Source organism: Carassius carassius, chromosome 20, assembly GCF_963082965.1.
Source record: "Carassius carassius chromosome 20, fCarCar2.1, whole genome shotgun sequence".
In the NCBI taxonomy this organism is placed as follows: domain Eukaryota; kingdom Metazoa; phylum Chordata; class Actinopteri; order Cypriniformes; family Cyprinidae; genus Carassius; species Carassius carassius.
In genome coordinates, this window is record NC_081774.1 from 16555785 (window position 1) to 16570076 (window position 14292).

Consider the following 14292-nt stretch of genomic DNA (forward strand, 5'->3'; position numbering starts at 1 on the left):
AAGGGGGAGTGAGGTGGGTGGTCTGGCTCAATTGTTTTGGACCATGGCAGTATGGCTGGGGTGAGTCGAGTCAGGTCCCCGTGGACTCTCCAGAGTCGAGTCAGTTCACCATTGACCATCCAGAGTCAGGTCAGTTCACCATTGACCATCCAGAGTCAGGTCAAGTCACCAATGACCGTCCAGAGTCAGGTCAAGTCACCATCGACCGTCCAGAGTCAGGTCAAGTCACCATTGACCGTCCAAGATCAGGTCAAGTCACCATTAACAACCATGAGTCAAGTAAAACCACAGTTAAACCTCATGAGTCAAGTCAAGTCACCGTTGATCTCTGTGAACAAAGTAAGGTCACCTTTGATCTCCGTGAACAGGGTCAAGTCACGGTTGGTCTTTATGAGCCCAGTCAGATCATTACCGTTCTTCCACAACTTCATCACATCTCAGTAGATCTTCCAGAGCTTCGTTATATCACAACAGATCATCCAGAGCCTGGTCACATCTCAGCTGAACTTCCAGAGCCCCGTCACATCCTGTCTGTTGCACCCAGCAATGCTCTCTCAGTTTTATTGCTGTCAAGGAGTTCAAATAACTCTTCACGGAAATCCCAAGTGTAGTTTTGTTTTGCTCTGCTCTCTGGCTGCGCTGGCGCGTTCGTTCTACGTCACGACACTTCCTACGATATGCCATACGTCATACGCCGACATCCTTCTCCCATGAACGCGCGTCGACCGTGGCCGGAAGCCAGATATTTTCGTTTATAAAGTTTAAAATATGTATATTTTTATGACAAAACCGCACAGATTACCATCAAGAGGCCTTCGTTTACCCCCCTGGAGCCGGATGGATTACTTTTGAGAAGGATGCATGCACATTTCGGAACTTCAAAGAGGTGAGCCCCATAGCTACACATTATAACCACTGAAAGATCTAAAACATTTTCTAAAATAACTGAAAATGTGTTCGTCTGAAAAAAGATCGACATATGCATCTCGAATGGCTTGAGGGTGAGTAAATCATGGCTTGAATATCATTTTTAGGCGAACTATTCCTTTAACGATGGAGATCTGGAAGGGACGTTAAACATCAGTGGCACAAAATTTATCTTAGTTTGGGATATCACTTTCCAAAATGACATAAAATAACAGTGTAATATTTAACAATACGGTTAAGAACATTAACATTAGTTGATTAATCTTGGTTATACCTCATTTTAAACCTTATACAATTGGGTATAGATATATTATGAATTCATTAACACTTTACAATAACTAATTACAGCTTATTGTAAAGTGCTATTAATAGCCATTTAACAGCCATTAATAAGCATGCATATTTAATCTAATTATGACATTAGCTGTAAAATACACTTCTTCTGTAAATATTAGAGTACCCATAATTCAAAGCCACAGAGAGCACTTGTAAGTTCTGTTTGACAATAACTGACAATAATTTGGTTTACACCCTTTAATGCTACTATAGCATTTATCTCTACCCCAGAACTTCCGAACATGGTGTCCTGCAGGACAGTTTTGGTCTTGATTGATAAAATGAGTGTGATCTAGTCAAGCGGAAGATACTGCGTGTCTCCTTGATCACATGATATTGGCAAACTCAACAACCTTGATATCATATTACAAATCATTCTAGTTCAAAATATTTTGCCCATTGCTTTCTTTTTTTTGCTTCTTGTGATGTTGAATCAACACAAGGAGGTCAAGTCTGTGCTGAAGGAGTGGCACATACGAGTCACTTCCTCAGAAGCCTAGGCTGCAGATCTTTTTATGACCCACTAAGGGAACATTCAATCTTCTTGTAGAGCTGCAATACTGAGTCACAGTCTGACTCGGCCCAGGGCACTGAATGTTTAATGCACTATTCTGAAATGAGTATATCATTTGATCTCTGTCTTTACAACAGGCATGTCACGCCATATTCTCTCCAGCTGTTTTAATAAACACAGTCCCTTCCTGAAATAGCCACATGGTAGGCCTCTCCTAGGATATCCGTGTCTTCAGCAGCTCTAATTTATTCATTTTTAATGATAAAAATCACATTGATTATGTTGGGTGTCTTTTTGCCAAATACATTAAAGATGGGCGATACTAGTGATTTATAGATCAGAAGAGAATCTCTCTTACAACCTAAAGCACAGTTTATCATGCTTGTCTTGGAAGTGCAATGCATATCACTGCAATCTGCATAGCATCTTTAAAACTAAGTACTTTTCTGTTGCCTTCTAATGTATGATATGAAATGTGCTGTTGTGCGTGTGTTTGTTTTAAATATTTGAATAAATACTGGCTTATATTGTGGATGTAACATTGATAATCTTACACACATGAATTACTGTATGTTTTCTCCTAAAAAATAAACGATTGAACATTGTTTAATATAAATGTATTAATAAATGCCCTGTTATTAGCAGTAGTTTTCGTTGGTGATGTTCTGAAAAATGAATATATAAATATAATCTGTATGATATTCCATTTATCAAAACTATCTGAATGTACAGTAAATTAATGAAAGTGTAGAAGAAAATCAGTGAACACATTCACTTTTTTTTCAAAACGTCTGAGAAAATTAAGGATTTTGACGAAACATCTATCAGAATTCACTAGATTCACTGATTAAAAGCAGATAGTATTATTACAATTTTATTTTTCAAAGTTTGTTACAAAAACCTTAACATTGGGCAGCAAAATGAAAGAGACCATCCCTGCTGATATTATAACAGTCCATCCAAAGTCAAGAAGACACATAAATAAACACATGCAACATGTACAAACAAGCAAGAGTACTTCATAGTTTAGTATAAAAAGGAGAACACGACTAGGCCTACTTAAAAACGATTCCATACACAGCAAAGCCATGAGACTGCTTACCTGTCCATATTGCCAGGATAAAACTGTCCCCAATGAGTCAGTGAGAATCATTAATGAACTAAAACATGACTTCTTCTTGTACAATACAATGCAAGTCTTTGTGTATGAATGAAACCTCAAATGTAAATATGTTTGGTTGTTATGTCTTTACTCACAAGAACTGTCTGCAAAGAACCAAAAGCCTTAATATATTAATTACAACTTGAATTTGTATTTAATTTTTTGAGGTTTGTGGGTCATCTTTCCTCACAGATTGTGCATGTACACTCAACAGCCTCCTCAAGTCTGTGTGATCCTTCTGGTGCTCCACTGCACTAATCCACCCCAGATGCTCCATGTGAGATAACCAAAAAGTCTGTCTTCTCTCGCCATCCACTGAAAACACAATTATTCACATTGGGTTCTTCCCAAAAGAAGTCTGCAGTGTCCCTGCTTTGCCCTACAGTAACATCTTCAGTCTTTAAATGGTCTGTTTGTTTGCAAGTTCTTAAAGAAGTGGTCTGGCTCTGGGTGAGGCTGCCCAGGCTCCCAGTCTTTAGCTGAGATCGAGGACTTACAGTGAAGCGAGGAATCTCGACTTAGACTGCTGTCAAGGAGCAGGTCGGGATGAGGTGGCGGAGGTAGGATCCCTGGATCAGGATCACTGGTAGAGGAGCAGAGGGATTCCGTTTTCATGGGAAAATAATCACGGACGCATTCCTGCCTGGGGAGTGTTCGGCTGGTCGCATTAACCTCAGTGCTGCCATTGGAGGTGCTCCTCCAATCCCACGTGTTCCCGTTGCCTGAAGAAAGACGGACCACTGGGTGATGAGGAGCGTGAGCATCTACTGTGACAATGCTGCTTCTGTCTTGCTCCGATGGAATACGATAGTACGGCGACTCTGAGCCAGTGCTGGAGGTGGCACAGGATGAGGCAGTCTCAGAAGACTTTAGTGTGGTGATGCTACCTGGACCATGTTGCTTAGACATGGCAATGACCTGCATAACCCGTGGCTGGTTGGGTAATCGTGGAGGTTCTGGGGTGGCAGCTGGTACTGGACCTCCTTTCTCTGTCATGGATAGCCATTTTGCCCGTGTGGTGGAGCTTTTAGGTGACACTGGTGGGGGTCTCGTGGCTTCCTCTGGGATATGAACCAACTGTGGGGCACCGGACCTTTGAGGCATCATTGCCCTGGCACCTCCTGCTGTCGCCGTTGCTCCCCTATTGGCTTGCACGGTAGGATAAAGGGAGGACGGCATGCCCAGATCTTCTGAAGCTTCTCCTTCAAGTCCATCAACTCTTTCTGCAGTTGCTCCTTCCTCCTCTTCCTCATCCCTCAAGCTGAGACTGCGCATCTCCATTGATTTCTGCTTCCATTCGGACACCAACTGTTTAGAACGCTGAGAGTCCATCGGGACATGGAAGGTCATGTGACGCTGAGCAGGCTCCTCCATAGCATTGGTGTTAACACGGGGCAGTGTGTTACTGAAGGTCACCATGGTCTCCTTCCCCATTGGGCTGCGAGGAGCCAGGAGCTCAACATCTGCGCTAGCCCTCTTTAGGCTGCCCACTGAGGCCTTCTCTCTACGCACTTTACGGTTCAGGCCAGCAACATGTGGCGGGGCTGATAGTTCATCGTTGCTCTCAGAAGCATGGGCCTTTTGGTACACCGAGTCATGGCCACGCTGTGTCAGTTCTCTAAGAGGATCTTTTTGTGGAGGAGGGGGCTGCTTCAGTGGTCTTGAGTAGGACTCTTCATTGGACCTAAAGTTCCCCACTGCATAAAGTGCCTGGAGTGTGAGAAACAGTTGTTATTGTAAGGTTAACGAGAGTTCGTGAGACATTTTTGACCACATAAAGACAAATCTGGGAAGGTTTTCCATTGACAGGATGATTTTTGGAGCCACAAAATGTTTTTAGTTTATTTTGTATTTTTACTGTTAAAACAAAAGTTTACTGTTAAAAAAGTTTTATTACTTATACTTCTGTCTGTTTGCTTTTTTCTTTAACCTATTTACTATTGTAATGTAAATGACATTTTTAGAAATAGTTTTAACCCACTTGAATGGTTATAGAGATTATAACACAAAAGCATATCAGAGGAAAGAGACGAAGCAAAGAGATGACATGGAGAGAGTGAAAAGGAGCTGTGAAATTGTTCCTGATGAATCCTTGAAGATTTCTTTTTCTCTAATAGAAAGGAAATCCTAAATATAGAGCTTGCAGTCGACAGATTATAAAACAGTGAAAAGAGGAAGATAAATAAGTCTTGATATCCTCTGTTAACCCAAAATTCAAGCTGTCAAAGCAAAAGTTGTTCAGAGAGGCAAACTAAAAACAAAGACTCACTAGATAAACAGCAATGCCGGCCCCTATCACAAAGCCCACATAGACGTCAGTCGGGTGGCTCCGATACTGGGTGATTTGGGTCAAACTTGCCAGGGCTGCTGCTATGGCAAATGCAAACACCAGCACAGGCTTCAGTAGCTTGGTACTGTCTGATATGGTGGCATTGAAGTACATCTGAGAAGAGAAACATAAGTATCACAACAACATGACAACTACTCAACCCTCATAAATATGAAATTACCTTTAGCAGCTGTCGCAAATTAAACTTTTTCATTTTCCACTTAAAATTAGGGTTTTTGCTGTACTTGTTTGTTTTAATTAAAGGGATAGTTCACCCCAAAATGAGAATTCTGTCATTATTTTCTTGAAGTGAAAATGACGTGACATACAGCCAAGTATGGTGACCCATACTCGGAATACATGCTCTGTATTTAACCCATCCAAAGTGCACACACACACACCGTGAACACACATCAGGAGCAGTGGGCAGTTATTTATGCCCGGGGAGCAGTTGGGGGTTCGTGCTTTGCTTAAGGGCACCTCAGTCGTGGTATTGAAGATGGAGAGAGCACATTAAATTCACAGTACATTCACTCACCCCACCTACAATTCCTACCGGCCCGAGACTAGAACTCACAACCTTTGGATTACAAATCTGAATTTCTATTAAGCCATGACTTCCCCAAAAGAACTAGCTCTCCCTGTCGGGGAATCAAACCAATAGTGGTCTTCCACGTGACTGCGGAGATACTGTCCAATGTACTATATTACCCCATATTGTTCTAAACCTGTAAGACCTTTGTTCATCTTCAGAACACAAATTAAGATATTTTGATGTAATCTGAGGGCTTTCTGACCCTCCATAGACAGCAATGCAATTACCACTTTCAAGGACCAATAATCCATGTGACATCAGTGCTGTCATTTTATGAAGCAATGAGAAGATTTCTTCTCTATTCAAGGTCATGAAGCTCTCAGATTTCATAAAAAAAAAATCTTAATTTGTGTTGTGAAGATGAACAAAGGTCTTGCGGGTTTGGAACGACATGAGGGTGAGTAAATAATGACTGAATTTTCATTTTTGGGTGAACCATCCCTTTTAGTTGATGTTTCACTGTTAACACATTTCTTTTGAGTTTTCTTTAAAGATTTTAAATAGTAGTAACTCAAAATGAAATAGAACAGTATTTTAATGCTGTTGTTGTTGTTGTTTTTTATTTTATCAGGCTTGTTCAATTACTTTGTCCAGGCACAATTTCCCTTCCATTTCATATACTAGAATATGATATTTATTGATATTTAGAGAGTCTAAGAGTTAAATCTAAAAATTTAGCTCGGCTACCTTCTTTTATTAAAATGATAGCTACTTAATTTAACTTAAATGATTAATTTTTTATATTTGAGACATACATACTTCCATGGGGAAAGCCATGCAATTCCTTGTCCACTTTACTTGAGTTAGTTACCTTTGTTTCATTGTTTTACAATAACTGGTTTATATGCTTTTTTTAAGGTCCACCAATTAGATTCTACAGGATAACACTAATACCAATTAGAATAACCTAAAATACTCCAAATGTAGTTAAAGCAGCTTGACTGTCTCTCTTAACTGTCCGGAGAGAATGACTTCATTAACAGTTGGAAAACTTTTTGAGTTTAACGAGGCATAGCTAACAAAAGTAGACTAATGAGCATCTCAGGCTCTACAGCTGTGGGACACCAAGCTGGCTGTGGCCTATATACTCTACACTTATTAGGAAATCAGCAGAGGTCAATCAGCGGTTGACAATGTTCTACGCTACATAATGCTGACACTGAATCCTTCTAATAAGAGTGCTAGCTCAGTGATCACAGTGGCACAGTTATTCAAATTACAACTATTTTGTGTCAGATCATTTTTAAATCAAAGTTCCCTGGGAAAATGAAATAGAAATGCTTACCGAGATGTAGACGGCTGCGAAGCCAGACAGAGTAGCGTGCTGGGAGGGGAAAGTTTTCCTGATAACACAGAGACAGACAAAAAAGAGGAAAAAACCCTAACATGAATTATCACAGAGCGCAGCCAAGAGTTTTAGCATGTGAGGAAAAAATGTAAATGAGCCAAGGAAGAGATGCAGGAAGAAAGTACTACGCTTCAGTGAGCAAAACACAATTTCATATCTGTTCCATAGCTTCTTCATTCTATGTGCCCCCTGACAAGCATTTGGGGAGAAAAAGGATAACATCCATTTGTAATATATGTAGGGAAATGCTGCAATGGGATAAAAACTAAAAAACTTGAAATAAAAACAAAGAATATCTATTTGTCATCCTGTTTAGTCCACACATTGGGTATGCAACACTACAGGGGCAAAATGTGTGTGTGAATTGCATACAAATAAACAATACTTTGTGTTTTAATACGTACATGCAAATATAATATGCAAATTGGGTAACACCCTAAACACAACAACTAAATGAATTTACCTTGGCATATGTGAGAAGGCATGGTGTTGTTTGTGTGTATTCACCTTGCTGACAGGATGGCATACTGGTCCCGGCCTGAGCAGATGTCCTGGGTTATGTAGGGGTTTTTATCACAGGCCACACCCGGTAGTGTGTAGTTGGGTTTGCACACGGTTAGGAAGAAGGGAGCATGATAGCCAGTGGCCAGCTGGATAACATCAGTCACCAATGCAGTGGCACATAGCCCAAACATATGAACACCTGTGTGGGGACGAGAAACTGTCAGTATGGAACTGTGTGAACAGAGCCAGACATATTTTTGTTTGTCTGTTTGAGTCTTACATAGCCAACACTAGACCATATGCTGCTACCAAAATAGAAATAGCCTGTAAAAATGTCTGAATGCTGTCAGTGCATGAATAATGAATGTCAGAAGTCAGAAGAGGTCCCAACTTCTGAGTAATAAAACTAAGAGTAGGAGATCTAGTGGACCGTCAAATTTTTCTCCGCGAGTAACATTTAAGGCTTTTCCATGTGTGCCATACAAGTACCATACAAAGATGTATTATTTGCATATATATTTTAGTTGTTTATATATTTTTTAACTTTACCTGAAATATTGAGTATACTTGCCAATTTGTTTGTTTGTGTTTATGGCATTAGTTGTCAGATCAGCTTCAGAATGTTTCTATAATGATAAAGCATTTTGATTGGCCATAGGATGTTTCTTTATGGGTCAGCTAAAATCAGTAATGCATGTAATAGAGACTGAGACATACCTCAAATATCTTTGTAGATTTGTTATGGTAACACTTTAGTATAAGCACCAATATTCACTATTAACTAATTGCTTATTAGCATGCCTATTAATAAAATATTGGCTGTTTATTAGTACGTATAAAGCATTTATTCTGCATGACCATATTCTACATCCCTAATCCTACCCAATACTAAAACGTAACGACTACCTTACCATTAATAAGCAGCAAGTTAGTAGTTTATTGAAGCAAAATTAGTAGTTGATGGTTTGTTAATAACGAGAATTGGACCTTAAAATGAAGTGTGACCAATGTGACTGTTAAAAAAGGTTTTTATTTATTTATTTATTTTATATTTTTATTTTTTTAACAAAAACACTCTATGGACACTTCTAATTTAAATAAAAACTGTTCTTTTAAACTTTCTATTCATTAGAAATAAAAAAAATATATATGTCCCATAGTTTCCACAAAAATATTAAACAGCACAACTGCTTTCAAAATTGATAATAATAAAATAAATATTTATTAAACCCAAATCAGCACATTGGAATGATTTCTGAAGTATCACGTGACACTGAAGACTGGAGTAATAAAAATAGAATAAAATACATTTAACATATATAAAAACTTAAAACAGCTATTATAAATTGTAATAATATTTCACATAAAACGTGTTTTTACTATACTGTATTTTGAATCAAATAAATACAGCTTTGGTGAGCATAATAGACTTCTTTAAAACATTAAAACATATGTCTGAGCCCAAATATAATTTAATTTGAAAGTTTCCCATTCCTACACTGAAGAATCTTTTAACATACCCACAAAGCGCACTGTTCTGCGTAAGAAGGAGTTGAAGTTGCAGCCTCCTGCATTTATACTGCCTTCTGTCCCAGAGCGAATCTTCAGTTTGGACTGCATGCAGTACATCAAGGCTTCACCCAGCATGATCTAAGCCAAAAACATACACAAGAATGAGAGCTGCCTGAAGCAAAAATACAGGAATCCAATCTGTCAAGTGTTTAATTATGCTTTATACAAGATGTTAAAACTCGGTCCTTGACCATGCAATTCACTGGTCATGCTGTTACTGTCCACATTGCATCAGTGAATAGAGTAACAGGATTTGTGCAATATTCACAGTAGCAACAGTGAGATAAATAGGTTAGGTCGTTTATGAATAGAGTATGAACACTCACAGACGCTGCAGGGCCAGCAAAGGCCAGGCTGAGCAGCATGAGCAGAGGGATGAGCTCGTCTCCCGTTTCCACATAGGGCATGCTCAGTGTGCGGTCATGGCAACGGAACCCAACTTTGGCTGGCTGTAACACGTCTGTCAGCTCCAAGAAGTAAAGAGAAATCATGGAGGATGCCACTATTGGCAGCTAAAAGGGAAGAAAAAGAGCAAGAATAGTTGGGTTATGGGAAAGGTGGCACAGGAGAGGATAATGCAGGGAGGAATCAGTCAACATTTACAGCATGGATACCTTCATGAATTATTCATGCAAACAGAATAAGGCATACAGTGGTCCCAAAAATATTTGAACATTTAAGCCAAGCTTTAAAATGCATTAATGCCTTGGCTTGAAATAACAAAATATAGCATTTGTCTGTGAAAAAAGTAAAAAAAATAAAAATGTATTTGAACTATCTTAGACTATCAAACATTAATATTCATAGTAATGTGTTTAACAACACCTGTAGTGATTAGCTAGAGGAACTGATTTTATACAACCACTCAAACACAAGACTAGATATTTCAATTCATTGCCAAAAAAAAAGTTGGTTCTGAGGAAAGCTCTGGCAACATTTGTTTGCTAATGCCACTTTGTTTTATTTTTGAATTTTTTTTATTAAAATGTAATGACATTCAGAAAAGTGGGATGATATTCAGACATTTTCAGTGTGACTTAAGTGTATAAATATCTATGTAAACATTAAAAATAGGTTCCATTGGCGTTTCACATTTCAACAATTTTCTTTGATGTTTACAACAATATTATCTCATTGAATAGGAATAAAGCCGTTTAATCCCAAATAATCCTACTGAAATCATGTTAAAACTTCTTAACCGTGGTTAAAACATGTACTTGACATCACCTACACAGGATAAGAAGTTGAGCATTCCTGTGTCCCGCTTATGAATCATTATATGTCAAATAAATGGCATTGGTGTTAAATATCAGTTCTGTGACATTTGCAAGTCATCTCTTGTCATTTATTACACAGCTAAAATCACAATTCATTTTACAGGCTCCTATGTTTCATCAAGTGATTCTATTATAACTCAAAGTGACATGTAAATGTCATTCTATGCAGATGACTCTCCTCATAAGATAAGGCAGTGGTGCGTAACACGTCATGCTATTCTTTAACTTTAAATTATTTTTCAACGGCAAGATGAAGAAGCCTTGTAGAGATTGTTAAAGAATCACAAAAACAAGTGAAACATGTTGACAGCATACCTCTACAAAGTAGAAACAAGGCAGCAGGGTCATGCTGTCTTTGGGAGGCTTCTTCTTGGGCTTGTCTTTTGGAGACATCATTTTGGCATTTGGCCGAGTGAAATCTGAAAGTGAGAACAGGATAAAATCAAACACAGGATATTTACTAGATACATGTTATATACCTTAAACAGGTTAGACGCCATATTGAATTTAACACGGATGAAAAACATGTCTTTGAAATGGCACACAGTGTATCATTTATTTATGTATTTATTTTTTACTACTAACAGCTTTCAAACCAGCCTTTTTGGAGTTTTTGTCTAGTGAAATTTGTTTTTAGTTTTTTTGTTTTTTTTGGTATGTTGTTAAGCAACGCTACCCTAAAAACATATGTGCCTATGCTTGTGGTATTAAACATTCTGCAACTTTTATTTGGCTCAACCTTAAATAGTCTTGGAATATCTAAGTACTCAAATCAGCCTAGTAAATGGATCATTTGGCATGTTGTAATTTGTCATGCTAAGCATGCAAATATTCTGGGCTTCTGTTGCGGATGGCTGGACACATATGCAGATACAGGAAGTGTAAAATTAATTCATCCATTAAAGCATCATTAGGGGCAAATTTACACATTTATACCTGTCTCATTACTATGTAATTTAAATGACAGGGAATAACAAACAATATAATGTATAAAAAAAAATATTGGCCTTGAATTGAAAAATTGCATTTTACATTTGGAAAACTGCTTTCTTTTTAATGTGAGATATGTTTCTTTCATTAATGATAATCAATTGGAAAACAAGGCATGTTGTGATAAAAGGCTCATAAACCATATCCTTGTGCACATAATGAAATACACTGGTCTTTGGGGGCTAAAAAAAAAAAATTGGCCTCTAAATTTGGCAACGAAACTACTTTTTGTTCCATGATACCACAAAATACCATCCGTTTAAGGATGTTCTGTAATGTCTGATGGTAATGCTTTCAAGGGGTTCAAAAACAGAGCTTTATGACACATAACTGCAGTCCAACCAAAAATGTTAAGATTAATGGTTTTGGATGATATTACAGCATCGTGGTGGTGTCTGATGAGGTAGACTGCATAGCCAGTCAATATCAGGATTCAATACTGCTGCCTATACTATCAGATTAAAACCAGTGCTGTGACTGTTAGCACTGTAAATGTTCAGTTCTGCATGCCCACATAACTGATTAGTGACTAAGCTTCCCTTACTGGAGTTACCTTGTGGAATTCAGTATTGACATATCATGCAATAGTCTGAATAGCCTCATCTCTCTCCAGGCGGACAGCTAATGAAAGCTGGGTCACACATGCTGGCCGTATCGGCTTCCATGCCTCACACTGCACAAACAAAGAAGGCTCTTTTCAGGGGAGAGAGAACTATTTATCCTGTGCTACTTTATTTGTCTCTGAAGAGAGAGGGGGATAAGGAGAGGGCAGGGAATGAACAGACTCAAGTCTGTGCTGTCAAGGAGTCTACTGGCTGGCAAATAAAAGGAGATTAGCAATAAAGCAGCAATCAAGTCGGTCTGTGAGTCTCTTCAGCAATATGTCACAGCTGGTGGGAAATTGGTACTGAATAAATACATAGCCTACTTAATGTAGAGAAAATAGATTTTTCAACTCATTTAAGTGATCCAACCTTTCGTTCCTTAATCAACACTGGAAGAAGACGTTTGAAAATAACTTCAAAGAAAGTCTGCAGACTCTAAGATAATGTAAAATGTCTGCAGTGAAGTGAAGGAATTGAATTAGTACACTTACATTAGTGGGTTTTGTAATTTAAGCGAAACCCTACATTGAAAAGCCGAATTAGTTCATTTCTCAAAGTATGAAAGCAATGTAGCTGTTTTTACCTTGGGAAACCACTTGTGATTTATCATCTATTAAGACTTTACAGTTATCGTCCTTGGTGTGAATAGACCTTTATGATTGGTCGATGATGTCTAACTTGAGCTACATACTGTTGCTATGGTTACTTGTTGGGTGAACTCAACTTCTGTTCTATGAGCTTCTATTTAGTGCGCTCTTTTATGTTTTTAGCTTTGACTTAATTGTATCTGACTTTTTGGTAACAGAAGCGTTAACAAATTCTGTTTTTAAGTTTTTGTACATTATTAGTAAAAATAATATGCATGTTATCAATGAAAAAAAATAGATAGTTTTAGGGGCCCCCATCTGTTTTTCTTTTTACTCTCTGTGGGGGAGGGTTAAGAACCCCCCCCCCCCCCCCCCACCCCCAAACACACACACACACACACACACACACACAATTCCCACCCTTGAATCACTGATCTACTGTACCAGCTGTGCCGCTGTCCACTACATGGTCCTGAACTGCTGTAACTGAGCAGTGCTCTGACACATGGCTACTACAACCGAGATGTAACATTCCAGGAGGATTAAGAGAGTCATCTGCGTTAGAGCATACGCGATTTTACAATATAATTTTAATCTTTATATATATATATATATATATATATATATATATATATATATATATATATATAGCATATTATGTGAAAGCCCCGCTTAAAGAAGAATATTTCTGTTTCTTCAGATTTTGCATTTCAAAATGTCCTCGTGGTCAGTTACCATCTCACATAGACACCTCTTTCCTGAAATGGTGTCATGAATTATTCTGGGATGTCGTACAGAAACACCCAGCCTAATGCTAAAAATGAACTTTTTTATATTTAATGTGCATTTCAGAAAACAGACATACAAACCCGGCACGAAATCTTGATTCTACACGTCAGGTTTCAGCATGTCTGCTTTTTAAGGGCTTCCAGGAACAGACTCGGTCACCATCAGACAGACACTGCTATCTCACCTCTTTCTCGTTGATGTTGGAAATTCATCGACTCCCTCCGACCCCTTCGCCGTCGCTTGGTTCGTCTGTGGTGCTCCAGCTTTCCTCAATGCGACTTAATCCATTTCACGCTTGAACACACTATCTTTGTATTCACTTCCCCCCTGTCCGCTGAAGGTAAGTGAACGGATAAAAGTATGAATGGAGCTGGACACTCTACTTATATTTCCTCAATGTAGCAAAGTCCCAGAAGTAGATGCGAGTAATTTCCTCGCAATCGGGCCACTTTCTCGTGGAGATCTCGAATACAGAGCTCTAGGATGAACGGATAGTAAACGAAACAGGAATGCAAGGGACTGTGTAGGGCACCGTGAACACAAAAGGCTACTGGAAAGGGGGTTTCTTGAGGGAGGGGACAGAAATGAGGGAGGAGGCGGTCCACTTTTTAACACAAACATGCGGAGAGCATCTTAACCCCCGCTTATTTCCAGTCATCAACCCGTAATGTGTAACAAAAGAGATGAAGAGACGCGACAGATTGTGAGTGAGTTCCGTTCCCGACCGCAGGGGTTAATTCGTTCCTCTCTTTGTGCA

The 14292-nt window shown here is 38.7% G+C and overlaps 1 protein-coding gene across 1 annotated transcript; it reads right to left on the reverse strand.

The window, feature by feature from the left end:
- Window positions 1-2624: 2624 nt before the first annotated feature.
- LOC132096498 (phospholipid phosphatase-related protein type 3-like) lies at window positions 2625-13860 on the reverse strand. Its single transcript, XM_059501890.1, has 8 exons — window positions 13720-13860; window positions 10880-10983; window positions 9614-9799; window positions 9236-9365; window positions 7719-7914; window positions 7149-7206; window positions 5209-5382; window positions 2625-4649 (listed from the first exon to the last, which is right to left on the reverse strand). The coding sequence occupies exons 1-8, from the start codon at window positions 13745-13747 to the stop codon at window positions 3333-3335; spliced, it is 2193 nt and encodes a 730-aa protein (XP_059357873.1). The 5' UTR covers window positions 13748-13860; the 3' UTR covers window positions 2625-3332.
- Between the last annotated feature and the right edge of the window lie 432 nt (window positions 13861-14292).

Excerpts from the sequence above, each read along its gene's own strand:
- LOC132096498 (XM_059501890.1), bottom strand. The coding sequence starts at position 13,747 with ATGAATTTCCAACATCAACGAGAAAGAG. Across the intron at positions 9,366-9,613 it reads TTGCTGGCCCTGCAGCGTCT|ATCATGCTGGGTGAAGCCTT; the intron begins GTGAGTGTTCAT and ends TTTTTGGCTTAG. Across the intron at positions 5,383-7,148 it reads TCGCAGCCGTCTACATCTCG|ATGTACTTCAATGCCACCAT; the intron begins GTAAGCATTTCT and ends TTCTCTTCTCAG.